The following is a 15,411-nucleotide window of genomic DNA, read 5'->3' on the forward strand; positions in this document are numbered from 1 at the left end:
GTATTTGAATGGCATCAGTATAATTTTGGTGAAAAGTAAAGACCCACATTTGAAGGTTTGCTTTACCTGGGTAGCTTCAAGGATAAAGTCATGGATGATAATCTGCTCTTCGTTAGAGAGGCACAGTCTGTCTTTGCTGATAAGGGTCACAGTAAAGGCCTCACAGTTCATGGATTCCTCACGACTTGGCCAGTACACAAACTCATCTTCTGCCTGGAGAAATGAAAGAACACACTACTGCAGTCTTTCAGATACCTTGTGTGCAACTGAAAAATCCAGTGGATCAAAAAATTGCTTTGATAAATAGAGATGATCAGGAACTGACCTTCAGAAAACACTTCTGTCTAAAACAAATTTACTATTACAGTAGGCAGTAAACCTGTCAGATCCTCTCTCTGTGTGTTCAAACAAGTAACATCTGCTTTCAATTGGTTTCACAGGGAAGTGGTTATCTTTGCTTACTCATACTTAACCTTTGTATTGTATCCCAGGCTTTATGACCTCCTGCCTACACAGTTTTGTTTGAAAGTCAGATATTTGTTTAGAAAAAACTCGTTGACCTTTAAAAATTAATGACTTATGTTTAATTTGTGTTTATTGTAGTCTAATCCAAAATTCAAGGTCTGTAGATCAGGCCTAGGTAGAAGACTGATGGATACTTATGTAGGGCTTGAATTTTCAGGAGTGAGTGGAGGAGTGAAGAGGAAGAGAAAAACCCAAATATTCTTAGCTGTGAAGAAAACACTGGCTAAACTTAATGCAAGTTCTCCAGAAAAACACCTCTATGAAGGGACACTGTAATCTCAGTGAGACTGGGAAGGCTGAAAGAAGCTCAGTGCTGAAGTAGTGTGACTGACAGGATGTATGTCAAAGCTGTTCTTTAAAAAATAATTGTGAATTCCTAATTTGCTGCAGAGAAAGGAAATTGTGGTCTGTCACCACACATGCAAAGTCTGTTTTTCCTTCTGGCTTCAAAGGTCTATGTCCTTGCAGTATGAACACAGAAGTTGCCCTGGCCCCATGCAAACCTGCATCTCTGGACATCCCATCTTTCAGTCATGAGCCAACATGAACTATGAACTGGTGTCATCCTGCTGTGGCCATGCACATCCCTCTAATACACCCTCAGGTGTATTTCTGTGGGTCTGCAGCTCTGATGCACAAAACAGGCAACATACTTGAGATCTGGGCTGTCAGTGTTGATTCTGAAAATGTGACTTAAGATCCTAAGTCTCTACAATTCTGCCCAAAATAAGCAGGAGCATTGGGAAGCACAGTAATATTGCTGAGTGCCAGGCAAGTGACCAGCCCTGCCAGCTGACTGGGCCTCATGCAGCAGGTACCTTGCATTTACTGTTTTGTCCTTTGGCATTGCACATCCAGCACCTTGGTGCTGCCTGAATCCTGTTCCACCCCTTCTTGCCAGCAAACACATCCCAAACTGACCATTGAGCCGAGGGCAGATGCCACTGCCTTCCTGGCCACCCTCCACCCTGGGAATGGTGAAGGTGAAGCCATTGTGGCTGAGACCAGCATTCCTCCTTTACCCTTTAATCACTGTGGTTCTGCAGAGCTATTTCATGTACATGAGACAAGATCAGCCTCTTCGTTTCCACCTGACATACTTTCATTTCATAAGCACTTTCTGACCAGATCGAATGTCTCTGAGCACTCCTTGCAGTGCTGCACTCCCTTTCATCCCCACACACAAGCAACATATTGACTGCTGCCTCTTTAGTAGCCCCTCATGACTGCTATTTTCCTGCTGTAATGAAGGTGGTTTCTCCTCCACTTTCAGCTACAATTGTCTATTCACCTCAGTGATGCATGCATGAAAAAACAAACCGATTAGTTCTTAATCCTTTTCAACACACCCTCTTGAGATGTGCTAGTAAATCTGGAAGTAGTGATTAGCACTTCACCTGTGTCTCCTTATTCTCTCTCTCTGTCTGACTCATTATTTCCACTTAAATTAACATACTTGTTTGCTTTTTACTTTCATTAAAAATGGCATGTGCAGCCTTGCACAGTCATAGTCTTGCACGGCTAAAGGCTGAGGCTTAAGCTCATGGGCAAGCAAGCAATTATCCTACTATCCCTACCTTGCATTTCTGCTCCTCTCAACAACCTTACCCATAACCCCAGCCTCTCCACACCCTCAGTGCTTCCATCCTGCCAGGCAGCCCTCAGGAGCCTTGCAGATGCTGACAGCACTGGCGTGTTGTGCTATCTGTGAGCCCAGTGGTCCCTCCAGCCCTGGATGTCCAGGGGGCAGAACAGAAGGTAACACCACTAGAACAGCCCCCACATCATGGAACTTCTTTTTGTAAACAGCTTATGGCAAAGTTTGAGTAGGTGGCTCAAAAATTTGCTTTGGTTTCAGCCAGGAGACAGCCCCAGCAGGAAACTGAGTGACCCTGTGCTGTGCCCAGCTGGGCTGTGACAGTGGCACCACACAGGGAGGGACATGAGCAACTCACCAGGCTCTGGTTGTCCGGCAGCATGACAATGATCTGTGCATTGTGGTCCCAGATCATTCTCCAGAAATCCTTAGTTGTATGTGGCAGTGGATGTTGGGTTATGATGAACTCGTTACTCCTGTAGTAGCCCTTTTGCAGCAAAACAAACACACAGTTACTTACTGCCTCCCATATTTTAAAGCATTAATTTAATTTCTGGGGACACATAATGACCCTATTTCATTTTACTCTATAATATTTTCCCACAGACTATATTTTCTTAACACCATTTCATTTCTACAGAGTCCCTACTGCTTTAATTTACTTTAAATCCCAGTATTTATTTGACGGTATCTCACAGAAACAGACATTCCATCTAAATGCATCTTGTCATTAATTTTTTAAGGCAAGAATCTTTAATAAAACATGGTTAATAGCTTTACATTATGGGGAAGGTGTTAAAAATCTCATCTGTTAATACACAGCCATTACATACAGAATTAAGACAATTATAGGCATCTGGTATTTAGCACCTTAGAATTGATTTTACTTTGTAATTAGGTGTTGGCTTCCTCACCATGATATAAGAGGCATTAATGTAATCTGTTCCCTTCATTCCAGGCAGTGGTGCCAAGCCCACTCTAGCACGCTCAGCTATAACATTAAGAAGAAAAACACAGAGAAAAGAAAAAAAAAGATCAAAGTCTGATCATGGCACAATGCAGAAAGTAAGAATTTCTCAGCCGTTAACAAAGCAAACAGTGTGCAGCTCCCATCTCCCACAGGAGCAGGCCAGCACTTTAACTGTGTTAAAGCACTGCCTGCTAACACAGGATATAAAAGAGAATGTTGCACAATATTCCCACAAGGACAAAGTAATTTCAGGAATCAAATTTTACTATAGCAAAGATTTTCACAGCAGGCTGAATTACCAAATAACAGTATATGCAGTGATAACAGGGGATTTCGGGTAATTCTTGTGTGTAGTGTTCCATTTGTCTCCAGCAGCACACAAACCCAGCTGATTTATTTTGTTTTCCCTACCACTCTGTAGCACTGCCATCTGTCACAGGGTGAGAGAACCTCCAGAGACAAACATCTTCCCTAATGGGGAACCTCCCAAAAGTGTGTGCTCTTCTGCAGATCCACACTTCTCTGTGTTTAAGGGTTGGGCTCAACATCATCCTCAAACTCTCTGACAGTCCCCAAAAGCCAAACTGAAATCAGTGCAGCTGCAAGACACAAAGGGCCAAATCAAACAGCCTATTTCTAGCTTGTTCCCATCTGTTTTTTAAGAGGTACTCTGGCGACTTCCCCTTTTATTAACAAACTTCATGAGTGGACTGTATCTGGGCTAGCTTGGCTATCATCTGTCCTCTGTGTCCTGTACTCTGGGTAATGTGATGGGGATGATGTTGCACCCATGCTTGGTCTGGTGCAAGTTCATATTGCTTGACAGCCATGCACAAATTCCATTTTAATGACTGTGAAACAGTGTCCTTGGGCACTAAATACCCTTAAATCTGGGGTGGCTCACACACAGAAATGGAGTGCAGTAGCTGAATTACAAACAATTGATGCCAATCACTCTGGGAGATCCCACCAGAGCTGGGAGCTGGTATAAAGTAATCTCTCAGTATTCCACAGATTTATCCCCTATCTAATTGTTCAAATTCTTAAGCACTTCAAATTAACATTTCACTTGGACAGTGTATCTGGCTGACACTGCAACTATTTCCTTTTGTTCAGTTTCATGAGGGTAATACTGAAAGACAAGACAGCTTGGGCTGAACAAAAGATTACATTTCCCCTTCCTAGTGGCTATGTCTTTTCATGCATAACACCAGGAGAATTCGGTACAAAAAGTTATGCTAGGCAGTAATCAAACCGAAGATGTGATCTTACATGGCACAACTGATGAGTTCCTGTTCTTCTCTTTGTTGCAGTCTTTCTGAGCACTGAAGCATTCCACGTATTTTGCATTACACTGTGTAACCAGCTGAAAGAGAATAAAGTAGTAAGTCAGCCCTCAGAGCGCTCTAAATGAAGAGAGGAGGTTTCTTTGCCAACTCCTGCGAAGATGAATTAGTAGAAGAATAAACTGCATTGTTAAACTTGTTTAAAGTACTCAGTTTCCAATGGAAAACAACCTTTTTATACAACATGTTTAATAGATAAAAGGATCTCTGCAGCTCTCAGCTTTGAAACATCCTGCATATGAAGTTCCGTTAAAATGTATTTTCACAGAACACTACATTTTGTTATCTTTGAGAATATATTTCACAAAATTTCTGATATGTTTAGTCAGAAGCAGGTCTCGAGAAATAAAAGCTAGCAAGATAGAACAACTAAACTTTAATATTTTTTTTTTGTTTGCTTCTTTCTTTCAAAATAATAGCCAGATCATTCCTGCAGAATATCTTTTTCTGCCAGGCCTTTGGGGAATCCACCATACTGGCATCTGAAATCTGAGGCCATGGGCTACATTCTCTGGTCTGCTATATTCATTCTGGGCTGCCCAGAGGCACAAAGAAAGGCAAATTTCTATTTGAATACTCCCCCAGTACATGGGGAAACCCTGCCAGAGCAAAGAGAGTAAAGGTGGCTTTCACATGTCCTGTATTCACACCTTGTTACTCAGCATCATTTCATCCTGAGATGGTTGAATGTAAATTGATGTACTCGGGCATGAGCACAAGTTATTTTCTGCCAGCTCTGTGGCAGCAGCAGAAACAAGAGAAAGACCTAATAATTGTTGCTGGTCACATCCCAATTTGAAATGCACTCTAAACAAGATAGCACTCAACTCATCTATGCACTGGCATAAGCCCCATTAGAAGTTATGGGGTTTCTAAGTAACTGTGCAATGTTGTCAGAGAAAGTAATTTCTGAAAATGGCACTTAGGGTTTTTAAACTTTGGCACGAGTCATCAGAAAACATATAATTTATACATATAATTTATACATATAATTTGGAATTGTCTGTAAAAGTGCAACACTTTTTAAAATAACAAATCTTTGCCTCTTACTGCATTTTGTGCGGGCGTACGTGTATTTGCACTTGTTTCTTTCATTTAGTAATTAAGCATCTGGAATGTTTTGAGTGATGGAAAAATACTGAGATTCCTAGAAGTGAATTCAGATTTATTTTTTGAATAGCTTGGCACCTGGTGTAATTTATCAGCCTCATCTCCTTGGGTAGTTATTGGGTCGTTATTAACTGAGAGAGTTTAGCTGCGAAAACAGAGTCATGTGTTTCCTTATGCTACAAACTCTCACAAAATATTTTACAATGTAACCAAATAAAGTGCAATCAGAAAATCCTAGGTTTCAAATAAGAGATCTGGGAAAAAGAAATTATTTGGCCAGGAAGGAAGCAGTTATAACATAGCAGGAAACACAGCAAGCATCATGATTAGCAAGGAGAAATGCATATTGTGTTTCCTGGTCTTAAAACATTTGTAATTCCTTATCTACATTTAGGAAATAGTAGGTGGTGCAAAGAACCTCATCTCTTGTCTTTGCCCATATCTATATGCACGAGAGCCACAGTTTGGAGGAAGACTTCCAGCCAACTAACAACAGACTTGGGAACATCCAAGACCCCTTGGGAACAGGAGAGCAGCAGCACAGTCCAGACCAGTGCCCATGTCTCTCTTCTCACCTCTGACTGAAAAGCATGGGCACTGGTTTCCAGCAGTGATACTAAATAGGACTGAATTTCTCAAACTGTTGTGCTGATCAAGTTTTCTGGTTTGGTTCCTTAGCCATGATAATAGACAGTGAAGACAGGCCATATGAAAGAGGGTAGGAAAATTAGGTCCCTCTGGATGGCAGTGATTAAGACTTACCTTGAACTGTTTTTCTAGCCGTGTCTTCCCTCCTATGCCAGGAATGAGGATGCTGTTAACATAACTATGCAGCTGGTTTGCAGACACTTCTGTCTCCTTCCCAAGGATGGCTTCCAACAAGGCATCATGAATAAAAATGTACTGCTCCTAGAAAAACATCAGCATGTCAGGTAGACATTTGAAATAACCTAAACAGCTGGCTTTGTCTGAGGAGCAATGCACACTAAAGGAAAGGGTGTACAAACCAAGCTATTCATGCAAATACTGCCAAATTCAGAATAAATATTTATAAATGTAGCACATACAACTCTGAGGAAGTGAAAAACAAAGTCTGAAGTTTCTGGTCTAGAAAAAGAGAGATATTCCAGTGAAGAAAAATATCAGTAATATATTCAATTTTTTCAGGGATGTAACTGGAAAAGTCTATTCTCTTTTTGATTACAATGCAAAAATTAATAAGGCTTTAAATTCAACCCCACTGCAATTTTTACCTCTGTCTGGACGAGGTAGTTGCGCTGCGTCCTGATATGTTTCAGGAAACCCAGGACATTAACTGTGCTTTTGTCTTTTATCTGCTGCAGCATACTGTCTATCACAATGTAGGTACCAGTTCTGCCAACACCAGCGCTACAGAGAACATAAGAGAAATCCATGAAATACAGCCAGATGAAAGCAAATGCATAAGTAGGACAGAACTAAGCAAATATTCACATGTTCCTGTTCACGGGCTTCCATTTTCCTCCTAGCTTCAACCATTAAAGTTTCCCAGCAAAATGTTTTGGTTTTCTGGAAATATTTCCAGGTATATAATTCCTCCCTTCTATGGGTATTCCTGTGCTTCAAGATGAGGCTGAAAACAATACAAGCTATCAAACCTGTGCCAGTAGCATGAGGATGAGGTAGCCATGGTCTTGGACTTCACACTTTTGTCTGTTCACACTTGGCTCCTGTTTCCACTGCTGCAGTTACTGGTGTTGGCTGGATGAAGCCATACAATGGAGGCTTATCCTTGGCCATACCCTTTGCCAAGCTGCTGCTATGCTGGATTGCCAAAGTTGCTCCAGGCTGTGAGATGGCTCTGTCTGGCTTCAGCTTTGAGGTAAATTTAAGCTTAACTTAAGCTGCACAGTGGAGCTGGAAATGAAAATGGTACTAGCGCTATGGGAAGGTATAAAAGGGGACTAATCCTGTGGAACCAAAACTCATTACAGTGAACAAGGGCAATCCTGGGCCCAAGAGAGATGGGAGCTCTTCAGAGATTCTCAATTTCTGCTGAGGAAGGAACTGTAACCCTCATCATCCTCTCCTCTTTGATATAGTACTGTGTAGCCCCATCACACACAGTGATGAAGACCACACCCCTGAACTAGTAAAATGACTGATCTATTGCTGTGACTGCAAATGCTGGTGAGTGTGAGTGTGGTTCAGTGGCAACTGCATTCCCAGGTGACCATGTATACACACTACTGGTTGCCAGCAGAGGTGATCCTGCCTTGTCCATGCACTGAACTGGCAGCCTACAAACAAGCTTTGACCAAGGACTTTCCCAACTATATCAGTGCAATGTTCAGCAGCTCAGTATCATGGCAACAGCAAAACCCTGTATCCACTGGGAAGCTTTTGCATTGGAGCAAGATGCAGGCAAAGTAGAGCTTGTGTCTGCCTGCACCCTGTGGGGCTGACACACTCCTACTGTGTTAGTAACCTACAGTGCTTGTCTCAGGTGGCACAGAAGAGCACACACTGTGCTCCAGCTGTGCTTGCCATGGGTGGTTTGTCACAGCCACCATACCTGCAGTGTACCACCACTGGTCCCATGCCTGGGGTTCTGGCTGCTGAGGATCTCCTGACGAAGGTGAGCACGGGCAGAGCATACTCAGGCACCCCCATGTCAGGCCACTGGGTGTAGTGGTACTGAATGACAGTCCTCTCGTTCTGCCGCCCTTTGGGGTTCCCTTTCTGACCCTAGGCACGAAGGGTGTGCAGAGACAAGAGAGAGGGTAGGGAAAAGAAGCATAAAAATATCATCAGTCCTTCTGGCTTGCTCAGATGAGAAAGTGCTGGACTCTGACAGAAGAAGCCTGCAGCTCTGCCTCCTGGATGGGTGGAGACAGAGTTCGAGGAGAAATACATGTGGGAACAGGTAATAACAGCAATTACAAGGACACCAAAGCAGCAATGCACTTGAGAAAAAGAAATACAGGCTAAACCCTAGCAACAGGCTCCTCGTAATCCCGTCTTTACTTACTTATTTCCCACCCACCTGCCTCTCCAGGTTGCCTACGCAAACTCTGAGTTTTGCTCTGGTGTGCCTCTTCTGTACAAGGCAGAAGATGGCTGGATGGGAGCAGCGAAGGCTTGGCTCACCTTTTTCATCTTGGTGTTCCTGACGGTGAAGCGGCGCACGGTGTAGCAGGCGTGGACGTTTGTGCTCTTCAGAGTGACGATGATGTTGCCGTACTCCTCGCTGTTCTCCGTCGGCCAGTACTGATCGCACTTCCTCTGAACACAGACACAGGTGGGTGAGTTGGGTAAGGGCCTGAGCTGCTGCTTTGTGTTTGTGTCTAGAGCTTTTTGGAAAAAGTCACGGCTCGGTATGTATCCCTCTGTTCTGTTAGTTATGTATTATGCATCAGTACATATCACCCCAAGCCATTTAAAACAAATTCTGCCCAGGTGATTTGCGGAAGTGTTAAGGAGCAACTGCTAACAAATGAGAAAATCTCTTACTCTTCCTTTTTCAACAAGGTTCGTGATCATGACAATGATTCCTGTATTTTGTTCCCAAATCATCCTCCAGAAATCTTCAAAGGTAGACTTTAAAGGTCCCTGGGTAGCAATGTAGGCTTTTGCTTTGTTGTAACCCTTCAAAGAAAACCATAATGCCAAGTGAGATGAAAGCAGTATTGTAGCAGAAAAATTAATATTTTAGAGGTAACAAGAAAGGTGCTTTTCTCATTCAGAATAGTGAGGAATCTGTAGCAAAACTATCAGGTGAAGTTGGAAAATACAGTCACATCACAAATGACAACACTTCCTCCTTGTGGAAGGATTCAAAGGCAGAGCAGATAAAAAACATTAAAATGACTTACATCGACATAATTAGCATTAATGTAGTCACTGTGCTTAGAATCTTTCCCCGGTAAAGGCCTTAGCTTCACCCTGCTGTGATCATCTGCAGGATAAAAAACAGAGCAGAGAAACATTAGGGAAACAGTGCAGAACTGCAGGCAAACATCCCATTTCCTGGGTATCAGGGCTGTCCTTATTAATACACAGAAGAGGCTGGCCTTGGACTGAAGAGAGAGATGGGAGTATCTGTTCTTGGTCATCTGCTCATGTGCAGGTTGTCAGCCTTCACATCCCTTAAAGTATGTGGTTCATGCTGAGACAGCTTCTCTTTAAAGGGCACTGGAGCCTCAGGAGCACAATTTCTAGAATCATCTGCATCACTCAGGTAGTGAGATTCAAAGAGCCAGGGCACCCCATGGGGCTGTGAAATGCTGCCTCTGCTTGGCTCAGCTCATTATCCTCCCATCAGTGCTGGGCCCAGACAGCTCTGCTGGCTCTGGGAGCTGACTGAATGTCCTCACTCCTTCACCACCATCATCACACCATGAGGACACACTTGAGGCTGTGATTTTTAGCTCCTCTTTTTGTTTCACCCAAATGCTTGACTTCACCTTAAAGCAAGAAAAAATCATAGTCCTGCTCCTAGGCAGAAGCACTGGGCTGGGTGGTGCTTCCAACTGATGCAGAGATGAGACATGTGAGCCAACTTTAAGTGTAAAGACTAGTTTAATTTGCCTTCCTTGAGGACCAGTGGAGAGAGAGGTTCCTCCAGTGATAATCTGGAGGACTGAAGTGCTTGCTTCAATCCTCCTTCAATGTCACATCTCTGTACCTAGAGAGACCAGATATGTCTGTCTAAAATCACAGCTGGGACAAGCTCAATAAATGCCTTTGCCCAAGGCCACACAGCAAGTCTTTCACAGGTCTGGGAACTGGTCCTCAGCCAGTACCTTGATTACTTCTGAAAATCTGTTAGAAACATGCATTACCTTCCTATGCCATCAAAAACATCAAAAGCATTCCAGATTTATTGCAATGTTTATGAACATTGTGAATTTTTACGAGTGGGATCTCCATGTCTGACCCTAAACCACAGTGGATGTTGCATCTGCCATCCATTCCACATAAGGGAACAACAGGGGAAAGGTTACTGCATTTCCATTCCAGATAATTTGCATTCTAGAGCACAGTTCAGATTTGCAGTTCTCAGAGGGATACAGACAAAGCCCACTCTGTACTACAAAGATTACAATTTGTCCAAATCCTACACAGAGATAAAAAAGTTTGAAACATAGCAGATACACTCTGTAAGATTTAGCACCTTTGGGATTGTAGAGTAAACCCAGGAATCATCAGTAAAACTCTTTGCTCCTCCATGCACTTCCTTTAGGCCAGTTTTCAGGCATTAGCAGGCAGGAGAGCTCTGATCATCAATTTATCCCAGTTATTCCTCGGCAAAATTTCATACCAGACTTATACTTCTAAAACTATGCTTGGACTGTCAACTGTGAAACATTTCAAAACAAGTGCTGGAGTGAAATCCTGGCCCTGGGGAAGTCAAAACATTCACTGCCTTTAATGGGGAAAGAATCTCCCAGCCACACTTTCACATGTTTATTACATCCTGTGTAATAATGTAACCTGGGGCCACCTGCCTGTCCCAGCCACACACACACAAATGCAAGAGGAGAGTGTCTTTTTGGGTTGACTCATTGTTCTTAGGCCAGTGCTTACTTACAGGCCAGGATGTTGATGTATCTGTTCTTGTGCTTGTTGTCAGGATGGTTGGAATGCTCTGCAGTGATGTTCATGTCAGCCGTACAGCGCTGCACTTCCTAGGCAGAAAGATTATTCAAATGGAAAATTTGTCAGTAAAAAACCCCTGAGCTTTCTCTCCTTTTGCAACAGCTCATGGAAATCACATTCAAAGTATTGGTATTTTAATTGCTGGGTTAAACACAAAGCCTTTCAGTATTGTCCTGTATGTTGTGGTCTCTTACACCCAGCCATGCCAGCTGTCCCTGGGGTGTGGTCAGGCTTGGGGATAGATGAGCACCTGAGGCCAACTGTCCCCTCTGACCACCAGTCCATCACCTTCTGCACTGCATCTGCTGCCATGCCCCACTCTGTCCCTCCTTGGGGAACTAAGATAGGGTCCCTCAGATGCAAGAGTGGCCCGTGCAGTTCAACAAACTAAGAACAATAAACATTTCAACAGAAGACTTTTGACCGCTGGACAACTTACCTGGTTATAACCTCTCCAAATGGGGTTTCTGACATTTAAGTTTGGCACTGACCTTTTGCTAGTTCTCTGCAGAGAGATGCCTTTTGTAAAATAAAAATAAAATAGATCTCTGAAGATAACAGCAAGGGCTTGAAATACCACTGCTTGGATGCTGCTTAACAGCCCTTGATCCAGTGAGAAGGTTGTATCCAAGTATACTTACAAAGCAGAGAGAAACCAAGCTTAGCAGGGTGTTCATGAAGCCAGAGATGCAGATGTCTGTCTAGCTGGGGCTGTAGGTTAGATACCTAATTCCCTTGGAATTTTTAAATTCTTAACTCACCCCTTACTCTGCTCAACAACAGAATACAGAGCTACTGAAATGGGGTAATGGAGGGTCTTTTTTTTTTTTTGACTCTGAACAGAAGCAGTCATTCCCCTAGAGAGTTACACTCTTCAGAGACTGCCCTACAAACTGAATCACTCAGGAGTCTTTTCATCTCTGAGATACACCTTTTTAGTATCTGTTTAACCATAATCTTCCTGAAAAATAGAATCCTCTTTTTAACACTAGCATAAATATTCTTCATTTAAAGACATATTTTTGGAAAAAAAATAAAATTTGGAGTTTACAAAGTTGTGGAAGAGATTATATTTATTCAAATCTTTTCTGACTCTCAGAAATTGCACCAAACAGAACCAATTTCCCCCCAGGATATGTGAGGAAGTGCCAAATTACTTCGTACTTCAGACTTTAAAAATAACAGTATAGAACCTAAGAGGCAAAGTCATTAGGAGCTCACAGCTGCTACAAAGATCATGAGCTAAGTGACAGAGAAAAATTATCACAAGAAATGCTATACAAACAGCAGATGTAGGAGTTCAGCATTATGCAGACATTTCACCAAGGACTTGCATAGCAATTTTGATATCTTCCCCAACATTTACATTTTAGAAGTGGAAAGTATACTAAAGCCTTGTACATTTTATAGCTCTTCTATCCATGTGACGCTCTCAAATAACAATTGCTTCTCTTTCTCTTTCCAACCCTCCATAGGGAGAAACATACTGTGCTCAAGGAGATGAGCTGAGCAAAGACAAAGACGAATCAAGCAAAACTCTCAGCTGGCCCTAATGGAATTTTCATAGTACCACTTCTATCAAATAAAAAAAAAAAAAAGCATATTAAAGTGTGCTGTTCTCCTAATTCTGCCTGTCAGCTCCAGTAAGCAAGGGATTTCAGATTACACAATAGGCAGGATCAGTTCAGCCTAAGTCATGGTTGGAAAAGCAGCGATATTTATATGTTAGGTTGATTTAATGTGATTTTGTTTTACCTATTTTTGCATTTAGAAATCATACAACATCACTGCTGCACCATTACAGGTCTCTTCTCAAAAATACCCTGCCCTTTTCTGAAAAGCCTCACATCAAACCCTACATCCCGGCATCACTATAAAATTCTTTTTAGAAGTTATTTGCACCGAAAAATTTATGCCAAATGCTGTAGAATTTAATACAGATTAATCCAATAAGATTCTGTGGGGAATATTCTGAGAAGTTACAGAATTTAATAGGGAATTACCTCCCTGCTAAGGAATTTTCTCTGACAGTTTAAATACTACATAGTAAATGTATCATTTTCTATTAAATTCTATAGGATTTTTCCATAAGGGAATTGTTGGTGAGGTTAATCATTTTAATTAACCTTTTTATGTTGATGGTGACTGTTTCCTTGACTGTACATGTTCCCAGCTGGCCAATATAAAGTTAATAGAAGAGGAAGATTAAGCTAAGATGGTGAAAAACACAGCAATGGAAAAGGAGGTCTGACGCTGTGAGAGCTGATGATCTGAAAATGGCTTTTCTTAACACATAACATTCTAAATGGTTTTTAATACTCTGGAAAGCTGTTGTGATGGTGGATTCCTGTATCTGCACAACGCAAAAGCACAGCAAAAAGAAGACTGTTACAGAAAAACTTCCCCCTTGCCAATATGCCTGAGCTGTTCTTGTCTTTTTAAAGTCTTCAGCCCTCCCCTCCAGTCCAGGACGCAGCCAGGGCTTTGGGACACTGAAGCTGTCAATGAGAAGGGGACTGAGGACATACTCCAGCTCCACCCTGGCCTGGGTTTGGCTGTGCCAAAACCCAGATGGGGTTGAGAGCAGAGGGTGGGTATCCACACTCTCCTACACTGAGGCTCATCTCTCCAAATTCTAACAGCAAATTACTAAATCACAGGCTCCCCCCATCAGCCAGTAAGGTATAAGTTAACATTCCTCTGTTATTAAAGCTGAGGTGGTCGCTTTTCATCAATACACAAAAAGCTGCAAGGAGACAAGACTAGCTGGAGTCTGTTATCTGTGCCTCTGTTCAGAGTATTATTTACCCCTTGGCAGAAGAGGACACCCTGGAGTTAATAAATAACACTGTGGAGAAAGTCCCCAGAAGTCCCCATCTTAATTATGCCATTCTACTATATTTATGTGTATGACATATTTACTTTCCCAGCATTTTCTGTTGCTTATGCAATGAACACCCTGGGATTTCTAAACTTTACAAGTTACCAAGTCCTTCAGCTGCACTTAAAACATCACCACGATTGCATTACTATTACAACCTACGTTTGCAGGCAGGTCACCAGGTCAGGGCTGACCCCAGGCTGCTCACTGCAGCTCAGCTTAAACAAAGTCCTCTCCCAGCAGGCACAAAACTGTTACTGGCACCTTGCACTAGGATAGATAGTGTTTTTATCACCACGTTCATCATTCATCCTTAAACTTTTCATCTCTAGAATATTTCCTTTGCTTTCCTTAATCCTGCTCATTCTCCTCCACTGATTTTAATGATGGCTGGCTTGCACACTGCTGCTCCTCATGTTTAACTTCCCAGAACACATTACTGTCCCAGGATGAATGGACACAGGCTTTATTCTATCCTTTCAACTTAATCATTGACAACCCTAGAAACCAAAGTACATGATTTCAATTGACTGTTAGTTACTGTAAGAAGTGTTCTAGTCTATGCTATTATGGCTAATTTACCTTTTAATTATATTGTCCGTGCTAATGCTAATTGGAATTTGATACACCCAGGTTTAACGACCCATTTTAACTGCCTTCCTAAAACAAGTTACAGATTAGTTTCTTCTAAACTTCAAAGAATTTCCATTTAAGTGTAAAATCAAACGGCTCCAGTGTCTTGCTGGCAGTACAAGGTTCTGAGCAGGAATTTTTGCTACAGTGGCTGAGCAGGAATTCGGTCTCTTGATTTGGCCTTACAAAGCATTGCTGCTGTTGTTTCCCATTACTTCAGGCTGATGTCCTGGCAGGGGCTGAACTCTGAAAGCCTATGAATAGCAATGAGGAGTCATAACAAATAAAAGATACTAATCTGAGCAACTAAACCTGAGAAGATCCATAGCTGTGTTTTGATATTCACATTGATATTCTTCAGCATGGAAACAGGTAGTTCAACCATCCCCAATATCAGTTTTGATCTATTATTTTAATCCCAAATTACAATAATTATGTGGTAGTGCTCTTGTTGTTTGTTTTATCACAGCAAACATGAAGACAGCATACCAACAGAGACTGCAGATAGTATTAGAAGATATCCCCCAGGAGCAGTGTAGATTTCTGCAATAATTTAGCACTGGTATAAACTCTCCAACAACACTCAAGAGAAATACAAGTTGGAGACAGCCTAGAAAGAGGTGAAAATAAACAAACCAAAAGGACTCAACACAGGAATAACATCAACAGATAGCTAAAAACTCCTGTAAAATGCATGCGAGAAGAAAGG

The 15,411-nt window shown here is 42.1% G+C and overlaps 1 protein-coding gene across 1 annotated transcript in view; it reads right to left on the reverse strand.

Moving 5' to 3' along the window:
- PTPRG (protein tyrosine phosphatase receptor type G) overlaps positions 1–15,411 on the reverse strand; it is a 387,945-nt gene that overhangs the window by 4,882 nt on the left and 367,652 nt on the right. Inside the window, exons 16-26 of the mRNA XM_062500771.1 lie at positions 11,121–11,217; positions 9,403–9,485; positions 9,041–9,175; positions 8,678–8,812; positions 8,103–8,275; positions 6,802–6,937; positions 6,311–6,457; positions 4,365–4,458; positions 3,037–3,113; positions 2,481–2,609; positions 67–213 (exon numbers count right to left, since the gene is read on the reverse strand). Coding sequence (XP_062356755.1) covers positions 67–213; positions 2,481–2,609; positions 3,037–3,113; positions 4,365–4,458; positions 6,311–6,457; positions 6,802–6,937; positions 8,103–8,275; positions 8,678–8,812; positions 9,041–9,175; positions 9,403–9,485; positions 11,121–11,217 — 1,353 coding nt within the window. The remainder of the gene's footprint in view (positions 1–66; positions 214–2,480; positions 2,610–3,036; positions 3,114–4,364; positions 4,459–6,310; positions 6,458–6,801; positions 6,938–8,102; positions 8,276–8,677; positions 8,813–9,040; positions 9,176–9,402; positions 9,486–11,120; positions 11,218–15,411) is intronic.

Source organism: Cinclus cinclus, chromosome 12 (assembly GCF_963662255.1).
Source record: "Cinclus cinclus chromosome 12, bCinCin1.1, whole genome shotgun sequence".
In the NCBI taxonomy this organism is placed as follows: Eukaryota; Metazoa; Chordata; class Aves; order Passeriformes; family Cinclidae; genus Cinclus; species Cinclus cinclus.